This window comes from Peromyscus eremicus, chromosome 5 (assembly GCF_949786415.1).
Source record: "Peromyscus eremicus chromosome 5, PerEre_H2_v1, whole genome shotgun sequence".
NCBI classification, from domain to species: Eukaryota; Metazoa; Chordata; class Mammalia; order Rodentia; family Cricetidae; genus Peromyscus; species Peromyscus eremicus.
This window is the reverse complement of record NC_081420.1, coordinates 100,739,414-100,756,287: the sequence shown is the minus strand read 5'-3', so window position 1 is coordinate 100,756,287 and position 16,874 is coordinate 100,739,414. Positions and strand designations below refer to the sequence as shown.

Below are 16,874 nucleotides of genomic sequence, written 5' to 3'. Positions count from 1 at the left end.
GACCGTCCTTTCCCCAGATGATATATACTTTACAGTTGCATGTAAAAAGACACCAAATGTTAGTCAAATGTGGACCCAAATGAAAGGCTGCAATGTGGATTTACTATACTGAAGTTCCTGGATGACTGAACTTTTTTGTTTTGGGGGGGAAAAAAAGTAAAGTTTTATTGTAGAATACTTACAATTTCTGGCAAAAAAAAAAAAAAAATCTATATAGTTGGTTGTCAGGCACATGTTGTTAGCATTCATGTCCACCAAAGATAGAGAATTTAAACGCACCTGGGCTGGCAATCAGGTTTATTAGAAAAAGGTTACCATTTGATATTTCTACCTTTGAACTTAAGGTTCAATGTTTGTTCCAGGGCACCATTCTTTCTGCTTCAAGCTCCCCTTCCCATGGCCGAGTCTTGGCTCTGGATGCTCACAGGTAGGGCAGCCATGTTGCACTGTAACCCCACACAGCACAAAGTCTGAGGTGGTCCGGAGAAGCCAGGACTTCAGCTTCTGTGTAGATGGTTTGCAGCCCACACACTGGGGTCGATACTCCAGGCCTCCTCAGCAGCCAGCTGCAATCTGCTTTGCCTACATGGCTTGCAATGTCACCTTTTCTTTACAAACTTCTTTCTGGAAGCATTGGGATTTAAGCGTCTCCGCCCAGCTCCCAAGGTGCTGTCCCGGACCTGCAGGGTGGCTGAGCGGCTGGAGATGTCATTCTCCACGAAGGGAGACACCCCAGCTATGTAGCCAGGGTCAAACACGTTGGTCTTCTGCCTGGCCTTGTGGGAGAGTCGTAGCTGGGGGAAGCGCTGATCCTCGGTCAGGTGGGGGTTGATGGCATATTTGCCTCCTTTGGGCGTGGGCAGCGAGTACTGCAGCAGAGGGCAGGCTGTTAGAACAGGCACCCCGCTCACCCGGGTCCAGTTGCTGTCTACTCAGTGCCCTGCAGATCCTCATGCAGGCAGACACAGCTGTCGTGCCCACTGTGTGCCCACAAGACACGTGTTTCCCACGTCAAGCTCACCTCAACTGACAGATGAAAACCTGAAGGCAGCGTCTTAACTACACTCTCAGCTAAAGGCAAACGGTCAGAGAGCTTCACGAAGCTGCTGCCATTTCCACAGAGGTGTGCATTAGCAGCTCTGAAATGGCCACATGGGTTCTAGGCCAAGCAAAGGCAGACTAGCACGAAAAGGGGCACTTATATGGGTTTTATGGCCTTGATTGCACTCTGTGGTGCTGGGTTCAGATCCAGGGCTGCAATCTTTGTTACTAAAAAGCATTCTTGGCTGGGCATGGTGGTGCACACCCAGAATCTAGGTTGAGATAGAGGTAGGAAGATCAGGAGTTCAAGGTCACCCTTGGCTATACGGCAAGTTCAAGGTCAGCAAAAACTATTTTATTCAGAGTAATTGGAACTTTACAGTGCAGAAACCACCTTCACCAAGAGACAAGTGTCACCTGACTATCATGTACCCTCTGCTACAACACAGAAAAGTACCCAACAACACTGCCAAGTTGCCCCCACCAAACACACATTGAAGCACACCTGCAATCAGGAGACTGAGGCAGGAGGATTGCTGAGTTTGAGGCCAGCCTGGTCATGAGACCGAGACTGGTAGATGACTCTGGTTTAGAGGCTGGGGGAGGCCGAGGATTGCAGCTGAGAGGCAGTCAGGACGATGCACTCTTACCCTGTCCCGAGTCTAGTCCCTGCTCTAACTGCTGGGCTACCTCTCCAGGATCCCTTCCCACCTTTGGAGACAGTTTTACTCTGGAGCCACGTGGGCCTCCGACCTTGTAGCATTTCTCCTGCCTCAGCCCCTTGACTGCTAGACTTACAGGCATGAGCCACTAAACCTGGCTATCCCTTCTTGACCCATTCCCACAAACCCAGGACTCTCCTTGTGCTGGGCATTCCCCTTCCTCTGCCTCATCAAGCTCAGACCCTTTAAACAACTCCTGTACAAATCCGGCCTCTACTGTGTTCCAGGTGACCCTTGCTGAGCTCTGCCTTGACCAAATCAAGTGGCCACCACTGAGCACTCACTGCCCAGAATCATTCCTCGTTTCTCCTTTCCCAAACTCCTTAAGATGGAGAGATGGCTCAGAGGTTAAGAGCACTGGCTGCAATTCCCAGCAACTACATTGTGGCTCTATAATGAAATCTGGTGCCCTCTTCTGGCCTTCAGGCTTAGAACACTGTATACATAATAAAATAAATAAATAAATATAGAGAGAGAGAGAAAGAAAGAAAGGAAGGAAGGAAGGAAGGAAGGAAGGAAGGAAGGAAGAAAAACAGACTGACAGACGCAGATGACTTGTTTACACTCTTCCTTCCCATCTGTGTACTGAGACCATGGGCTCCCGGCCCCACGAGTGGGGTGCTAGGTTGGCTCAGCTTTGGTCCTCTGGTCCTTTTTGAGACTGGGTCTAGTAGCCAAGGCTGGCTTTGAACTCTTGCTCTTCCTGCCTCCACCCCAGTGCTGGGATTCCAGGTGTGCACCACTCTGCCCAGTTCTCCCTTGGTCATTTGATTCTGAAGTTATTAGGGGGACAAGATACATGCCACCTACCCGGAGGCCTCGAGGGTTCAGCACCTTGGGGTTTTGGGAGAAATGCATGTGTAAGGTACCATCGTCATTGACAGTCACAGACACTTTCTTCAGGGTCTTGTTCCCACAATGCCCACAGAACACTCGGTTCATGTCCGACGTCGTCCTAGGGGGACACAAAAGAAAGGGTACACACTGGCACCATAGGCAGGAGACCCTACCTCCAGCCTCAGAGAAGCAGACGACAAGAAATGCAGTAAAAGTTAAATTCTGTTATACCCATCTTCCAAAAACCAAAGGCTGCTAGCCTCATGCTAAAGGAGGATGCAGCCCCAGGCAGCCGCCTTCCTTAAGAGGGGAAAGGGCAGAGAGAGAGTGTGAGTGTGAGTGTGTGTGTGTGTGTGCGTGCGCGCGTGCGTGCGTGCGTGCGTGCGTGTGTGTGTGTGTGTGTGTGTGTGTACGTGCATGCTTGTGTCAGATCCTAGGAGCCTTTGCTCAGGGGCAGTGGTAGCAGTGGGTTTATGAGACAAAGAGCTGTCACTAGCCTTGTGCATTTAAGACTAAGAACCATTACATCACACTAAGGCTTAGGAGACTCTAAGGAGTGTCACAACTGTAGAAGGAGGTGCCAAGGCTGAGGCTATTATCCTCTAGGGGATTAAGTCCACACCAGGAAGCTCCAATCTCATCAAGAGTCCCTCAGGCCGGGCGGTGGTGGTGGTGCACGCCTTTAATCCCAGCACTTGGGAGGCAGAGCCAGGCGGATTTCTGTGAGTTCGAGGCCAGCCTGGGCTACCAAGTGAGTCCCAGGAAAGGTGCAAAGCTACACAGAGAAACCCTGTCTCGAAAAACCAAAAAAAAAAAAAAAAAAAAAAAAAAAAAGAGTCCCTCAGGCTCAGCAAAACACCCCAATGCTTTAGCACCACCCTACACCAGGCTTCTGCAAAGCTGGGCTCTGCCAGACGACCTACAAGATGTCCACAGACCCAGCCCACAGATGCAGGATGGCCATAAGCCTGCCCCTAAGTCCTACAACATACTTCCACAGCAACCAGCCCCCCACAGAATAGGAAACAGAAGGGAGCGGTCAGTCAACTGACAGTTCATCAGAGGGAGCACCTCCTATGTGCCAAATACCCTGCTAAATAAACCCCTATGACTCACGTTCCCAGTTCCTTACAACGAATCTCTCAATGTGAAGACCATTTTAAAGCACTAAGAAGGCAACTAACTGTTTTTTTTGTTTTGTTTTGTTTTGTTTTTTCGAGACAGGGTTTCTCTGTGCAGCTTTGCACCTTTCCTGGAACTCACTCTGTAGCCTAGGCTGGCCTCGAACTCACAGAGATCCTCCTGGCTCTGCCTCCCAAGTGCTGGGATTAAAGGCATGCGCCACCACCGCCCGGCGGCAACTAACTGTTAATACCCGCAAATCACACAGCCAGAAGGCATCTAGAGGTGAACCCATATACTCTGGATTCACAGACATAGAGCAGCCATGAAAACACAATGAATCCCCATGTGCCCATCACCCAGCTTGACCATCAACTCACAGCTATTGGGTTTCATCTCTACCCTATGCTCCATCCGCCTATGTCACCTGGGAGCAAACCCCAGACCTCTCTCCTTCTACACAGGCCTGTGTGTGTCATCAGGGAACAAGTGACCTCTGCTCCAGAAGCCACATCCTTAACTCTGGGCTCCTCAGAGCATGTGTGGAGGGACAGTAGGTGGCCACACTGGCCACCTGTCCCAGGGATTTCAGTGCGGTGGACAGTAGGTGGCCACAGGGGACACTGAGGTGGAAAGAAAGGGTTCTCTTCTGAGGAGCCATCAGCAGGGACAGGGACAGGAAGACCCTGGGTCCAGACCCTCAGCCACATACTTGAAGCAGCCATGACAGCGTAAGATGTAGCTCCGGGCCTCTCGGATCAGCATGCCGTTCACTGCCAGCACGTGCAGCCCCATCTGAAGCAGAACATTCTACAACAACAGTTAACGGAGGACTGAAACCAACTGCTTCACCATTAATTTGGCAATAATGTTATACAGTTATGGGAATCCAACTTCTAGTTTGGTTTATAATCCCTGGCTTTTGTTAGCGAACCCCTGAGAGGTCTGGCTGAGAAGAGAGACTGGCGTTACTGGGCAATTGCAGGAACAGAGCACGGTCTTATTGGCAATGCCTCCCAGCAGAGATATTCTTTTTTCTGTTGGGGAATATGTTTTCATTTTTGGTTCATAAGTTCTGTTTACTATCTCTAAAGCCTCAAACATTAAAAAGATAAATAAAAAAGCACCAACTGCTTATGTTAAGAACTATAAAACAGCTGGGCGGTGGTGGTACACACCCTTAATCCCAGCACTCGGGAGGCAGAGCCAGCAGGTGGATGTCTGTGAGTTCGAGGCCAGCCTGGTCTACAGAACGAGATCCAGGACAGGCACCAAAACTACACAGAGAAACCTTGTCTCAAAAAAAAAAAAAAAAAAAAAAAAAAAAAGAAAAAAAAAAAAAGAAAAAAAAGAATTATAAAACAAAGCCAGCGTGGTGGTGTATACCTTTGATCCCAGCACTCAGTGGGCAGAGGCAAGTGGATCTCTTGAGTTTGAAGCCAGTCTGCTCTTTAGAGCAAGTTCCAGGACAGCCAGGGCTACACAGAGAAACTCTCTCAAAAACCAACCCCCACCACAAATGTGTGTGTGTGTGTGTATATAAAAAACAAATACCCAGGGCCATCGAGATAGTTCATTGCATAAGGGTACTTGCCACTAAATCCAACAGCTTGAGTTTGATCCCTGGCATCCACATGGTGAACAGAAAGAGGTGACTCCTGCAAGTTATCCTGACCTTCACACACTCTGTGGCACATGAACATTCACACACACTAAATAAGTAAATGTAATTTAAAAAATTAAAAAAAAAAATTTTTTTTTTAAATGTATACAGGTGCTTTGTCTGCCTGTATGCCCACAGACCAGAAGAGGGCATCAGACTGTGAGCTGCCATGTGGGTGCTGAGAACTGAACTCAGGACCTCTGGAAGAGCAGCCAGTGCTCTTAACCGCTGAGCCATCTCTCCAGTCCCTAAACAGTCTTAAAACAAAAAAACTGAATCCCTATGCATACTGTCACTAATATGATAGGCTCCTCTCAAACAAAATGAACAGTCAGGTTTACGGAAGCTCCGCACCCCTCACCTCACAGCGTTGGCCTGGGTCTACCCTCCTACCTGCATGGCGAAGTCTGTGGTCACACAGCCAACCCGTACATCCTTTGGGATGTCACACTGCTCCAACTCCTGCTGAATCTGCTTGATGTTGCTGGGGGTTATCCACCCACCCCCATCGTCATCACTGTCTTCAAATTCCTCCTCCTCCTCCTCCTCCTCTTCCTCCTCTTTCCTTCTGTCAATCTGAAACATCAATAGACAAACTCCCAGGTTCAGGACTCTTGTGAGAGGCTCTGATGTCACTAGGAGACTACAAGCCAGGGCCTTACCAGCAGCTCCTGCAGTTCATGATCAATGTTAGGCAGAGGGTTTCTCCAGAACATGAAGGAGCTGAATTCCAGGTTCTCAGGCCCATCAGCTGGGTGGCCATGATCCACTGTTCCATGTGAGGGTTTAGGCTGAGATTAAATGAAACATCAGTTCTTTGTTCAGTGCAGATGAACGAACCCTGGGCCTTATAAATATCAGCTAAACACTCTTCCACGAAGCAGGATAAAAATAAAATTTAAATTTAAAAACATGAAAATTGAGAGGTTTAAAGGTGAAACCACTTTATACAAAAGCTGGGTCTGGAAGCACTACACAAACATGCTCCTGGCCCAGGTCAATTTGCTTTGTTATCAAGAGCTATGACGTGCTGTGGAGAAGCACCCCAGGGTCGGGGTCCTGAAAGTCACCTTGGAGGGCAGGTGGAAACCAGAGATGTGAAGAGGAGTTTCAGGGTGCTCAATCGAAGCGCTCACCTTAACCTAAAAAAGAAAAAAAGCATCGAGGAAGGACAGTTCGTTTGAAAATACAAAATTAAGGCTAATTAAAACCGAACAAAAATCAGGATCTTGCTCCTTAGTTATTGAATGTAAAAAACCTGGAAGTCACAAGAATATACAGACAAACGACAACACTCAGACATCCGGACACCATCATTAAGTGCTTTCAGGGTGTTTGTGCCAAAATACAAAAGCTGTGAAGTGCGTACGTGTGACACTTGCAGGTACTCTATGGTGAGAGCTGTAGGCCGAGGCCAGAGAGTTGAACTGCTGTCCAAGCATGCCATGCTCTAAAGCCTTGGGAGACAGTTCACTTAGGCCAGGCTGGTCCTGAACTCACTACGAGTGACTCTCGACTTCTGAGCTTCCCGTCTCTACCTCTGAAGGCACAGGATTCCGAGTGCCCCACCACGCCTGTTTATGAGGTGCTGGGGATGAAATCTAGAGGCCCTGTGCGTGCTATACAACATCCTACCAACTGAGCTGCGATGGCAGCCCAGTCTAAGGCTTCTGATACAAAAAATAAAATAAATAAAAAAGAAAACCAGAGTCTATTTTAAAGTGGAGGCCTCTGAACTTGACTGAGAAACAAGAGGGCAGCTCTGAAGAGTATAAGATTACAAGTCCAGTATTATTATACCTATTATCCTAGCATGTGGGAAGTAGAGGCAGGAGGATCAAGAATTCAAGGTCAGTGCTGGAGAGGCTGAGTAGTTAAGAAAGAGCACTTGCTGCTCTTGCAGAGGGCCCAAGTCTGTTTTCCAGCACCCACATGGTTGTTCATGACCATCAGTAATTCCAGTTCCAGAGTATCTAAAAGTGCTCTTCTGAACTCCCTGGGCACTGGGTACAGGCATGGTGAAGAGGCAAACTGGGCAAACATACATATATGCAGGCAAAACACTCATATACACAAAAGTACCACCTTGCATTTTTCTTTAAATGAACCTTAAAAAAAAATTTTTAAATGCAGAGTTCAAGGTCATGCTTGGTTATATAGCAAGTTCCAGGCTAGCCTGGGCTACAGAAATTCTATTTCAAAAAAAAAAAAAAAAAAAAAAGGATGAATACATTTGCTATATTTATTTATTTATTTATTTATTTATTTATTTATTTTGGTTTTTCGAGACAGGGTTTCTCTGTGTAGCTTTGCGCCTTTCCTGGAACTCACTTGGTAGCCCAGGCTGGCCTCGAACTCACAGAGATCCGCCTGACTCTGCCTCCTGAGTGCTGTGATTAAAGGCGTGTGCCACCACCGCCTGGCTCATTTGCTAAATTTATTAAATATAATATATAAACTTCATTTGGATTTTCACCAAAGCAAACTATTAATAAATACTTACAGAATGGGGAAGTGTGAATACTGACTGGTATTTGGTGACATTGGGGCTCACATTAATGTTCTATCCAATAATGGCTCTGAGGTCAATTTTTTTATATGTTTGAGGCAGGGTCTAGTTTAGTCCAGGCTCACCTTACACTCACTTTATAAACCAATCTACCTTGAATTTCTGATCCTCCTGCCTCCAACGTCAGAATATTGTGATTACAGGACATGAGTGAGCTTCCACTCCTAACATATACACGCTATGACTGAACCCAGGGCTTTATGCTTATGAGGCAAGCACTCTACTGAGAGAGGAACACCCTCAGCCCAAGGTTACTATTATTTTTAAGATTAATTTATTTAGGAATAGAAAGATGGCTGAGAGGTAAAAGGACCCACACAGTGGAGGGAGGAAAACCAAGTTCCACAGGTTGTTCTCTGACACCTCAAGTAAACTGTGGGAGGCTCACACACACATGCACACACCAAATAAATGTAACATACAAAATAAAATGAACTAGGAGTGGTGGTGCACGCCTTTAATCCCAGTGCTCTGGGAGGCAGAGGCAGGAGGATCTCTGTGAGTTCTAGGACAACCAAGGCTACATAGTGAGATCCTGTCTCAAAACAAAAACAACAAAAAAAGTGGTCCAGGCCCAGACTGGACAACACAGTGAGACCCCATGCCTTATAAATAAATTAACATAAAGACCATTTATTGTGTGTGAGAGAGACAGAGTACAGGAGTGTGGGAGCCACATTACACACATGTGGGGGTCAGAGGACAAGCTTTCTGGGGCCTGCTTTCTCCTTCTGTCTCTCTTGTTTCTGCTGTACTGTAAAATGGAGCACCCTAGCAACTCTCCTCTTTGTCTCCTCTCTAACAGGAGTGCCAGGATTGCAAACCCCAGCCACTGCCATCTACCTCCTTAACATAGGCGCAAGCACAGGTCATCAGGTTAGAGGCTCTACAGAGACAGGAAAAGCTACACATCACTGAAACAGCGGATGACCTCCTAATTGAAATACTCAGGGCTGTGGCTCCATGTAAATGAACAGCTCACCTATGGGTGTTAACTGTAGAGGTGAACTATGATAGGGACACTCAGGCTGTCACACGATTCCCTCTTTCATGTGTGACATGAATAATAAGTGTAGTAAAAAACAAACCTGGGGCTGGAGAGACATGGCTCAGTGGTTGGGAACACTTAGTGCTCAATCATGAGGACTAGAGTTCAGATCCCAGCACCCATGTTGAAGGTTAAGTGGCTCACAAATACCTGTAATTCCACTCCAAGGGATGCGATGCTCTCTTCAGGCCTCACAGGCACCCTCCCCATCACCCCAAACGCTTATAGTCACACAGATACATACATATACACAAATTTAAAAACCAAACCAACCAAACAACCCAATACGCCTGATGTACCTTTTCTGGTTCTTGTTTTAGATGAGACACCCCAACGAATTCTGCTTCTAATTGGTAAGTCAGAGCCAGCACTTGGATGTCTGTGGCAGAGAGGCTGGGATAGTCTCCAGTTTTCTTGGAAAACTCAGTCACTATAAGTAAACAAGAGATTTTCAACTTTAGTTAAGGGCAAAAACTAGCAGATCCTTGGATAATCACAGTATCAAAAGAACATATATAGGGCCTGGAGAGATGGCTCTGCAGTTAAGAGCACTGGCTGCTCTTCCAAAGGACCCAGGTTAAATTCCCAGCATCCACATGGTGGCTCATAACTAATTCCAGTCCCAGGGGATCTGATACCTTCTTCTGGCCTCTGAGAGCACCAGGCAGACACATGGTTGCTGTGGAATAACCCTTCTGTACACTGTGAAGACATGTTACTCTCACTGTTAATAAAAAGCTGATTGGACGATGGCTAGGTAGGATGTTGGGGCAGAGAATGCTGGGGAGAAGGACAAAGTCAGAGAAGTCTCGAGCCATGTTGAAGAAGCAACATGGAAAGTTCATAGATGAGGTAAACGAGCCTCTGGGCAGCACATAGATTAACAGAAATGGGTTAATTTAAGTTGTAACAGCTGGCTGGAGACAAGCCTAAGCTATTGGCCAAGCATTTATAATTTATAAGTTTCTGCATGGTTACTTGGGAGCCAGGTGACAGTTGACGGGACAGAGCCACAGGTCCCAATAAAAAACTCTGCCTACACTTGGTACACAAACACACATGCAGGCAAAACACCTATTCACATAAAACAAGACAAAAAAGATATGGGCCACTGAGATGGCCCAGTAAAGGTGCTTGACAGCAAATCTAACCACCTGAGTTTGACCCCTAGGATCTACACGATGGAAAGAAAACCAGTTCTCGGCTGGGCGGTGGTGGCGCACGCCTTTAATCCCAGCACTCGGGAGGCAGAGCCAGGAGGATCTATGTGAGTTCGAGGCCAGCCTGGGCTACCAAGTGAGTTCCAGGTAAGGCGCAAAGCTACACAGAGAAACCCTGTCTCGAAAAACCAAAAAAAAAAAAAAAAAAAAAAAAAGAAAACCAGTTCTCTCACCTCATTTGAATTGTGTCACGTGCAAAATTTTTTTCAAAGAACTTAGAATCAATATCCCTTCTTGGAGTGATGGCTCATACCTGTTATCCTGGTACTCAGGAGATGTAGACAGGAGGATCAGGAGTTAAAGGCCATCTTCAGCCTTATAAAAGTTCAAAGTCAACCCAGGCAACTTGAGACCCTGCTTCAAAACACCACCACCAAACTAACTAGCCAAAGAACCAAAGAAAAACAAGAATCAGTATCTCATGAAAAACTGCAACATCTCTTTCCTGACCTTTCCCTCTTTGTGACTTAAAAGTCAGTATTTATCACCACCAAGTCACCTGCTGGGTAGCTTTTGGGTTTTTTTAAGGGTTTATTTATTATGTATACAGTGTTTTGCCTGCATGCAGAAGAGGGCACCAGATCTCATTACAGGTGGCGGTAAGCCACGATGTAGTTGCTGGGAATTGAACTCAGGACCTCTGGAAAAGTAGCCAGTGCTCTTAACCTCTGAGCCATCTCTCCAGTCCCATCAGGTAGCTTTTAAGGTAACACTCTCATCCACCAGATCAAGGGATAGGATAATAGGAAGGAAAACAAACAAACAAACAAACCAACCACCCACGCTAACACCGTATTTGCCCCTGATAAGAGCTCCTCACTGAAGCTTTGACATTGTTTTCTTAGCTCTAAAAGTCTTTAGCTCTAAGTAAAGCAGCTACATTAACAGAAGAGATGACTGGATTTCAAAATAGAACAGAAAGTTAACTGTAATCATGGGCTATGATAAAACCCAAAGAGATGGTTGCTATGTAATAACGGACAGTTTTTCAAAGATTTTAAGAACTGCACACCTACCCTGGAGGCCAAAGGCATGGCTGCCTCCAGGGAGGCTCCCACCTCCTCCCTCAGTCTCAACCACATTGGAGGAGCCGGTGTGGACAGGACACATTTGCCCTCTGGATCAGGAGCTGACCAAGGAAGCAGAGGCCAGGCCCCTTGGTGGCTGGTTGATCCTGGGGGAGGCACATGCCTGGGTCTTTCAGGGACCAGTGCCAAAACCCCAGGCCATCCTGTTAAGCCCTACTCTGCCACCTCAAGTATCACAGTGCTCTGAGGAGCTAGAGATGGCACTGAGGTCACCACAGTGGTGGTGATCCTATGGCCTTTAGTGCTCTGACGCTGTGGTTGGCGGCAGCTCTGCCCATGTCACGTCCAGGTCTCGGGGACTGTGCCTTCTGCTTAAAGGTATCATGAGCACAACAGGACAGTCTGTCTCAAGAGCCTGGATTTGTGAGGGGCTCCCCAGAACATGTCACTGAGGCCAGAAGCTGGCTCTACTCTCACACACTGAGCCCTTACAAGATCTTCCCAGTCAGCGTGGCCTTTGGGAATGAGCAGAGATGATTAAATATATTTATAAGATTTAAAAAAAAAAAAAAAAAAGAACTGCACACTTATACTAAATCCACAGTGAATGCCAATGGTTACTGTGGTGTCTGAAACACTGACAATAAACACATTAAAGTTCCGTCATAGAGCATCTTCTGATGAACAATGGCATAAGCAACACTAAACACACTGCTAACATTTCCTATAAAAATGGTAATAGCCAGGTTTTGTGAGACCCTAACTCTATTCTCTAAGATGAAGGAGGCTTAGACAAAGATATCTTAATATAGATAGACCCAGGCCAGAGTTTCAAGCTCCCAGAAATGACAGCGCCAGCCCCAGGAACTTAAAAGTATAGCCATCTGGTAGCAACTAATTAACAAAAGAGTGTCCCAAATGCCGGGCAAAAGCCAGGCCATTTGGCGGTGACTGATTAACCATGGGATGTCCCAAAACTGGAGATGGCACTTCTCAACTCCGGAGACGGGCTGTAAAAGTTCTAACAGAACAAACGGACAAACTAAAGCAAGATAACACGAAGGCCCGGGAAGATTTAGCCAATTAAAATTGTACTCGTACTAACTCCCCCACAACCTAGAGGGACTTTAAAAAGCCAGCCTCACAAAGAAAGAGCAACTCCTCCCTGCCTCACTGCGCTAAACCGAGTGAGTGCTTAAGATGAGTTCCCTGTCGCGTGACTTGTAACAGAAATAAACCTTGCTTTTACATTCTGGACATCCTTGGTCTTTGGTGGACTCTCTGGGGATGTTTTTTGGCATAACAGTATGGTAGTGCATCTCTTTATTTTTATGCTTACAAGTGTTTTTTATATGTATGTATGCATGTCTGTGCATCATGTGTATGCCTGGTGCCCTCTAGGTTCAGAAAAGGGTGTCAGATTCCTGGACAGACAGGTGCTAGGTATTGAAACTGGGTTCTTTTTTTGTCATTTGTTTTTGTTTTGTTGAGACAGTGTTTCTCTGTGTAGCTTTGGTGCCTGTTCTGGAACTCACTCTGTAGCCCAGGCTGGCCTCAAACTCAGAGATCTGCCTGGCTCTGCCTCCCGAGTGCTGGGATTAAAGGTGTGCACCACCACTGCCTGGCGAACCTAGGTTCTTTAGAACAGCCTGTAATCTTAACTGCTGAGCCATCTCTCCAGCCCTATCATGGTACACACCCCTTTAATATTAGTATGTGGGAAGCAGATGTAGGCAATTTTGAGGTTCAAGGCCAGCCTGGTTTACATGGCGTGTTCCAGGTCACCCGGAGGTACATAGTGAGACTGTCTCAAAACAAACAAACAAACAAACAAACAAATAAATAAAATTAGTATTACCAAGTCTACCTGGGCACCCAGCAAACTTTTCAGTATATTTTTGCTGAGATTCATTTATTTGATGGTCAGTGGTGGCACACTCCTTTGACCCCAGCACTTGGGAGGCAGAGGCAGGTGGACCTCTTCAGTTCAAGGTCAGCCTGGTCTATATAGTGAGTTCTAAGACAGCCAGGGATACACAGAGAAACCCTGTTTGGGGAAAAAACAAACAAACAAACAAAAAAAACCCCCAACATTTATTTTTGTTTATGCGCTTCAGTGTTTAGCTTGTATGTAGGCATGTGCACCACACTGATTCATTTCCCCCTCAATTGCATCATATGAAATATTACTAATATTTTGGAAAGTTGAAGCCACTTGGCAAAGATCCGGTAACTATTAAGTTGGTGGTGAAAGCTACAGAAATCACAAACTAGCAAAACAGGCAAGTGTCTCCACCATCCCCTCGCTAACACTTCCCAACCCTACTAGCCTGGATCCCTAAAGAGGAAGACGATCCCTAAGCCACTGGTTTCCTTTCAGACCGAATGCAAAGCCTAAACATATCCCTTTTTCTTCTTTTTAAAATTTATTGTTTACTTTTGAGATGAGATCTCACTACGTAGCCCTGGCTGGCTTGGAACCTCTCACTCCAGAGGCCTTGGACTAAAAACATGTGACTTCACACTGGACCCATTTTATATTCAGTAAGACAGAGTCTCACTATCTAGCTCAGGCTGGCTTGGGACCCATGACTCCCCAGTGCTGAGACTACACCACCCAAGCCGGCTGCATGCCGTTTTCTTTATTGAGGCTTTCTCTCTATTCAAAACTATAATCGCCCTACAGATAGGACCACAGATCTATGTTTTTTATTCTTGAATTTCTTTCGTTTTTGGCAGTACTGGGGTCATACTCAGAGCCTTCTGCATACTTGGCAAGCGCTCTCCCACTGAGTTTTCAGTCATCTAAAAGACCTTTACTGAAAGCTTCCAATGTGCCAAGAGGTATACTCTTCTTACGGCCTACAGTACTATGAGAGGCAGATACTATTCTCATTTTCCAGCTGAAGCCTGGAGTCTGTGGGATGTCCCCGGGGGCACACTGCTAGTTACTATTAGAGCAGGCTGAATTGCCTGTCGACTGGCACCGGGGCAGGGCTGTGTCCACTCGGCCCAGCTCCCCCGACAGGGCTGGATGGGCACTCACCCAGGCGCACGTACTCCGGGAAGGGCTCCTTGAACCGCAGCTCGTAGGGCAGCACTGCCAGGCGCCTGCGCGTGGCCCTGTCCCGGATCTCTCGGACCACCTCCCGGAGAGTGTAGATGTTTTTTCCGATGTCCTGCGGACAGACCGGCCCAGTTATCACACTCGCCTGGCCCCACGCGCACCCCTGGAGGGTCTCGAGCCCGGGCCCCGCGCCCCTCGGCGGAATCTCCCGTACCTGCAGTGGCGCGTCCCGCAGGAAAGCGCCGGCGTCAGCCACAACGTGCTCCACCACAGGCGCCATGGTGGCGGACATGCACAGACCCCGCATGCGCGCAGAGCCTGCGTGGTTCCCGACGTTTGCAAGGCAGTCCTCCCGGGACCGGAGGAACAGCCGCTGAGACTGAGCGGCGCCCCCTGGCGGGCACCATCCATCTCTTCAGGACTACGTGCGCACGCGCAGCTGCGCCGTTTGCCCTGTCCCGGAGTGCTTGCATGATCCAATTTGAGGGACGCCTGAGATAACCTGCCTCAGGATACACATCATAGAGCTTTCCGTACTTTTAAAAGCAAAACTTGTAGACATCCACATGACTGAAAATCAGTAGGTAGAGAAAGAAAGAATCTATCACAACAAGTCTATAAGGTATGACTCGGGCAGATAACCTCCAAATTGACTTGGAACCACTCTTTAAAATCCGTTATGCTACACAGCCATTGCTTATGTAGCCCTACTTGAACATCTTGGAACAACGGATGCATTAATTAAAATCCTTGCCCCATCTCCCTAAGCAAGGCACACGATTTTCTAAAAAATAATTCGTTGCTGAATTGAACAGAAGGGGTATTAATAGCTTCCAAATTTCCTTTCAAATCTGTGATTAGGAGATCTGGACTACTACACGCTGGCAATGCTGATCTGAGTCTTTACCATCTGCTTTCATTTAAAATGTTCTGTTTTATTCATCTGTCCTGTATCAAAAATTCTTCCACACCCTTGATGGTACCCATTGTCAGTGACTCAAATATCTTTTGCATGCTCAAACATTTTTAAACACTTTAAATTACATTTTTCTTGGGGGGCGCATGCCAGGTGCTCATTTGAGGGCCAGAGGACAACCACAAGAGTTAGTTCTTTCCTTATGATAAGAGAATCCTAGAAGTGGAACGAGGTCCCTGGGCTCTGCAGGTGAAGGTGCTGCTTCTTCTTCTTCTTCTTCTTCTTCTTCTTCTTCTTCTTCTTCTTCTTTTAATTTTATTTTCATAGGTTGTATTCCAACCATGTTTTCCCCTCAATCATCTCCTTACAACTTCCTCATAATTACAATTGCACTGCTTAAGAGGGGTTTAAAGACAAGGGGAAAAAAGCTGTTCTTAATATCAACAACAACTAGACTTCCTTTTCCAAAGTCTGAACCATCCCATTCTAGATGGTGTTTCTTGGAAGCAGAAGGAAGAAAAGACCTGAAAAGTGCACTATTTGAAGAGTACCATCCCAGGGGAGATGGAATGCCTCAACACAAGGTGAACACTGGGGACTTAGGGATGTATTAGGTGTCCATCACTCTTCTTCCAAGGATGCTCACATTTCAGAGCCCATGATGCAAGAGTAGCATCTGCATCATGACTGCCACTCACGCCCCATCCTCATAGCAATTTCCTCTTTTTCAGGCCTCGGATGGCCTTCTGAAGGTGCTTCTTGCTGCCTCCTCATCCCCAAAGGTTCTCACTTTGTAGCTCTGCCTGACCTTGAACTCAGAGATTTTCCTACCTCGGCCTCCCAAGCTCTGGGATTTAAGTCATGCACCACCACACCTAGCCCCCAAATACTTTATATGGATAATCTCAGACCAAATATTTTATATGGATAATCTTAGCCCTCAATCTCTCCAATCTCCAGAATTTCCCAGTGCTGCCTCTTCTGAAATAATATCCCAGCTGAAGACTATCCAACTTCTTAGAGAATTTTTTTTCAGTGTTTGGCATCTGTTTCTCTGCAGGATCTGACACTGCCTATTGTCTCCTTTCTCTGTATTTACCTGATTTATTTTTATTTTTTATGAGCATTGGTGTTTTGCCTGCATGCATGTCTGTGTGAGGGTGTCAGATCCCCTGGAACTGGAGTTACAGACAGTTGTGAGCTGCCATGTGGGTGTTGGGAATTGAACCTGGGTCTTCTGGAAGAGCAGCCAATGCTCTTAACCCTGAGCCATTTCTCCAGCCCCAGTTTTGCTGATTCTTTACCACCCTAACCTCCCTGCCTTTGAGTGGCTTCTCATCCTTCATCAGATTCTCTTCTTGCCCTGAAAACATAGTACCCTCTACCTAACTGCCTTTGCACCTCAATCAATTCAAGTTTTCTTCAGCAATACTACCTATCTGCCAGACATCAATTATCATGGTATACAAAGTCCATTTATGCATATGTATGGTTTTTTATTTATATGAATATGTTTGTAGGTGCCAGAGGAGGCCAGAAGAGGCTGTCAAGTCCCCTGGAGCTGGAGTAACATTGGTTGTGATCCACTTAATCTAAGTGCTAGGAACCTAATTCTGGTCTGCTCTTAACAGCCCTAGAGAA

At 46.6% G+C, this 16,874-nt stretch overlaps 1 protein-coding gene across 1 annotated transcript; it reads right to left on the bottom strand.

Annotated features, from left to right (window-relative positions):
- Positions 1–280: 280 nt before the first annotated feature.
- Nob1 (NIN1 (RPN12) binding protein 1 homolog) lies at positions 281–14,656 on the bottom strand. The gene is made up of 9 exons (XM_059264045.1): positions 14,532–14,656; positions 14,297–14,429; positions 9,302–9,432; positions 6,456–6,527; positions 6,048–6,176; positions 5,779–5,961; positions 4,435–4,532; positions 2,574–2,718; positions 281–869 (listed from the first exon to the last, which is right to left on the bottom strand). Exons 1-9 carry the CDS (start codon positions 14,622–14,624, stop codon positions 600–602), a joined length of 1,254 nt encoding a protein of 417 aa, XP_059120028.1. The 5' UTR covers positions 14,625–14,656; the 3' UTR covers positions 281–599.
- Between the last annotated feature and the right edge of the window lie 2,218 nt (positions 14,657–16,874).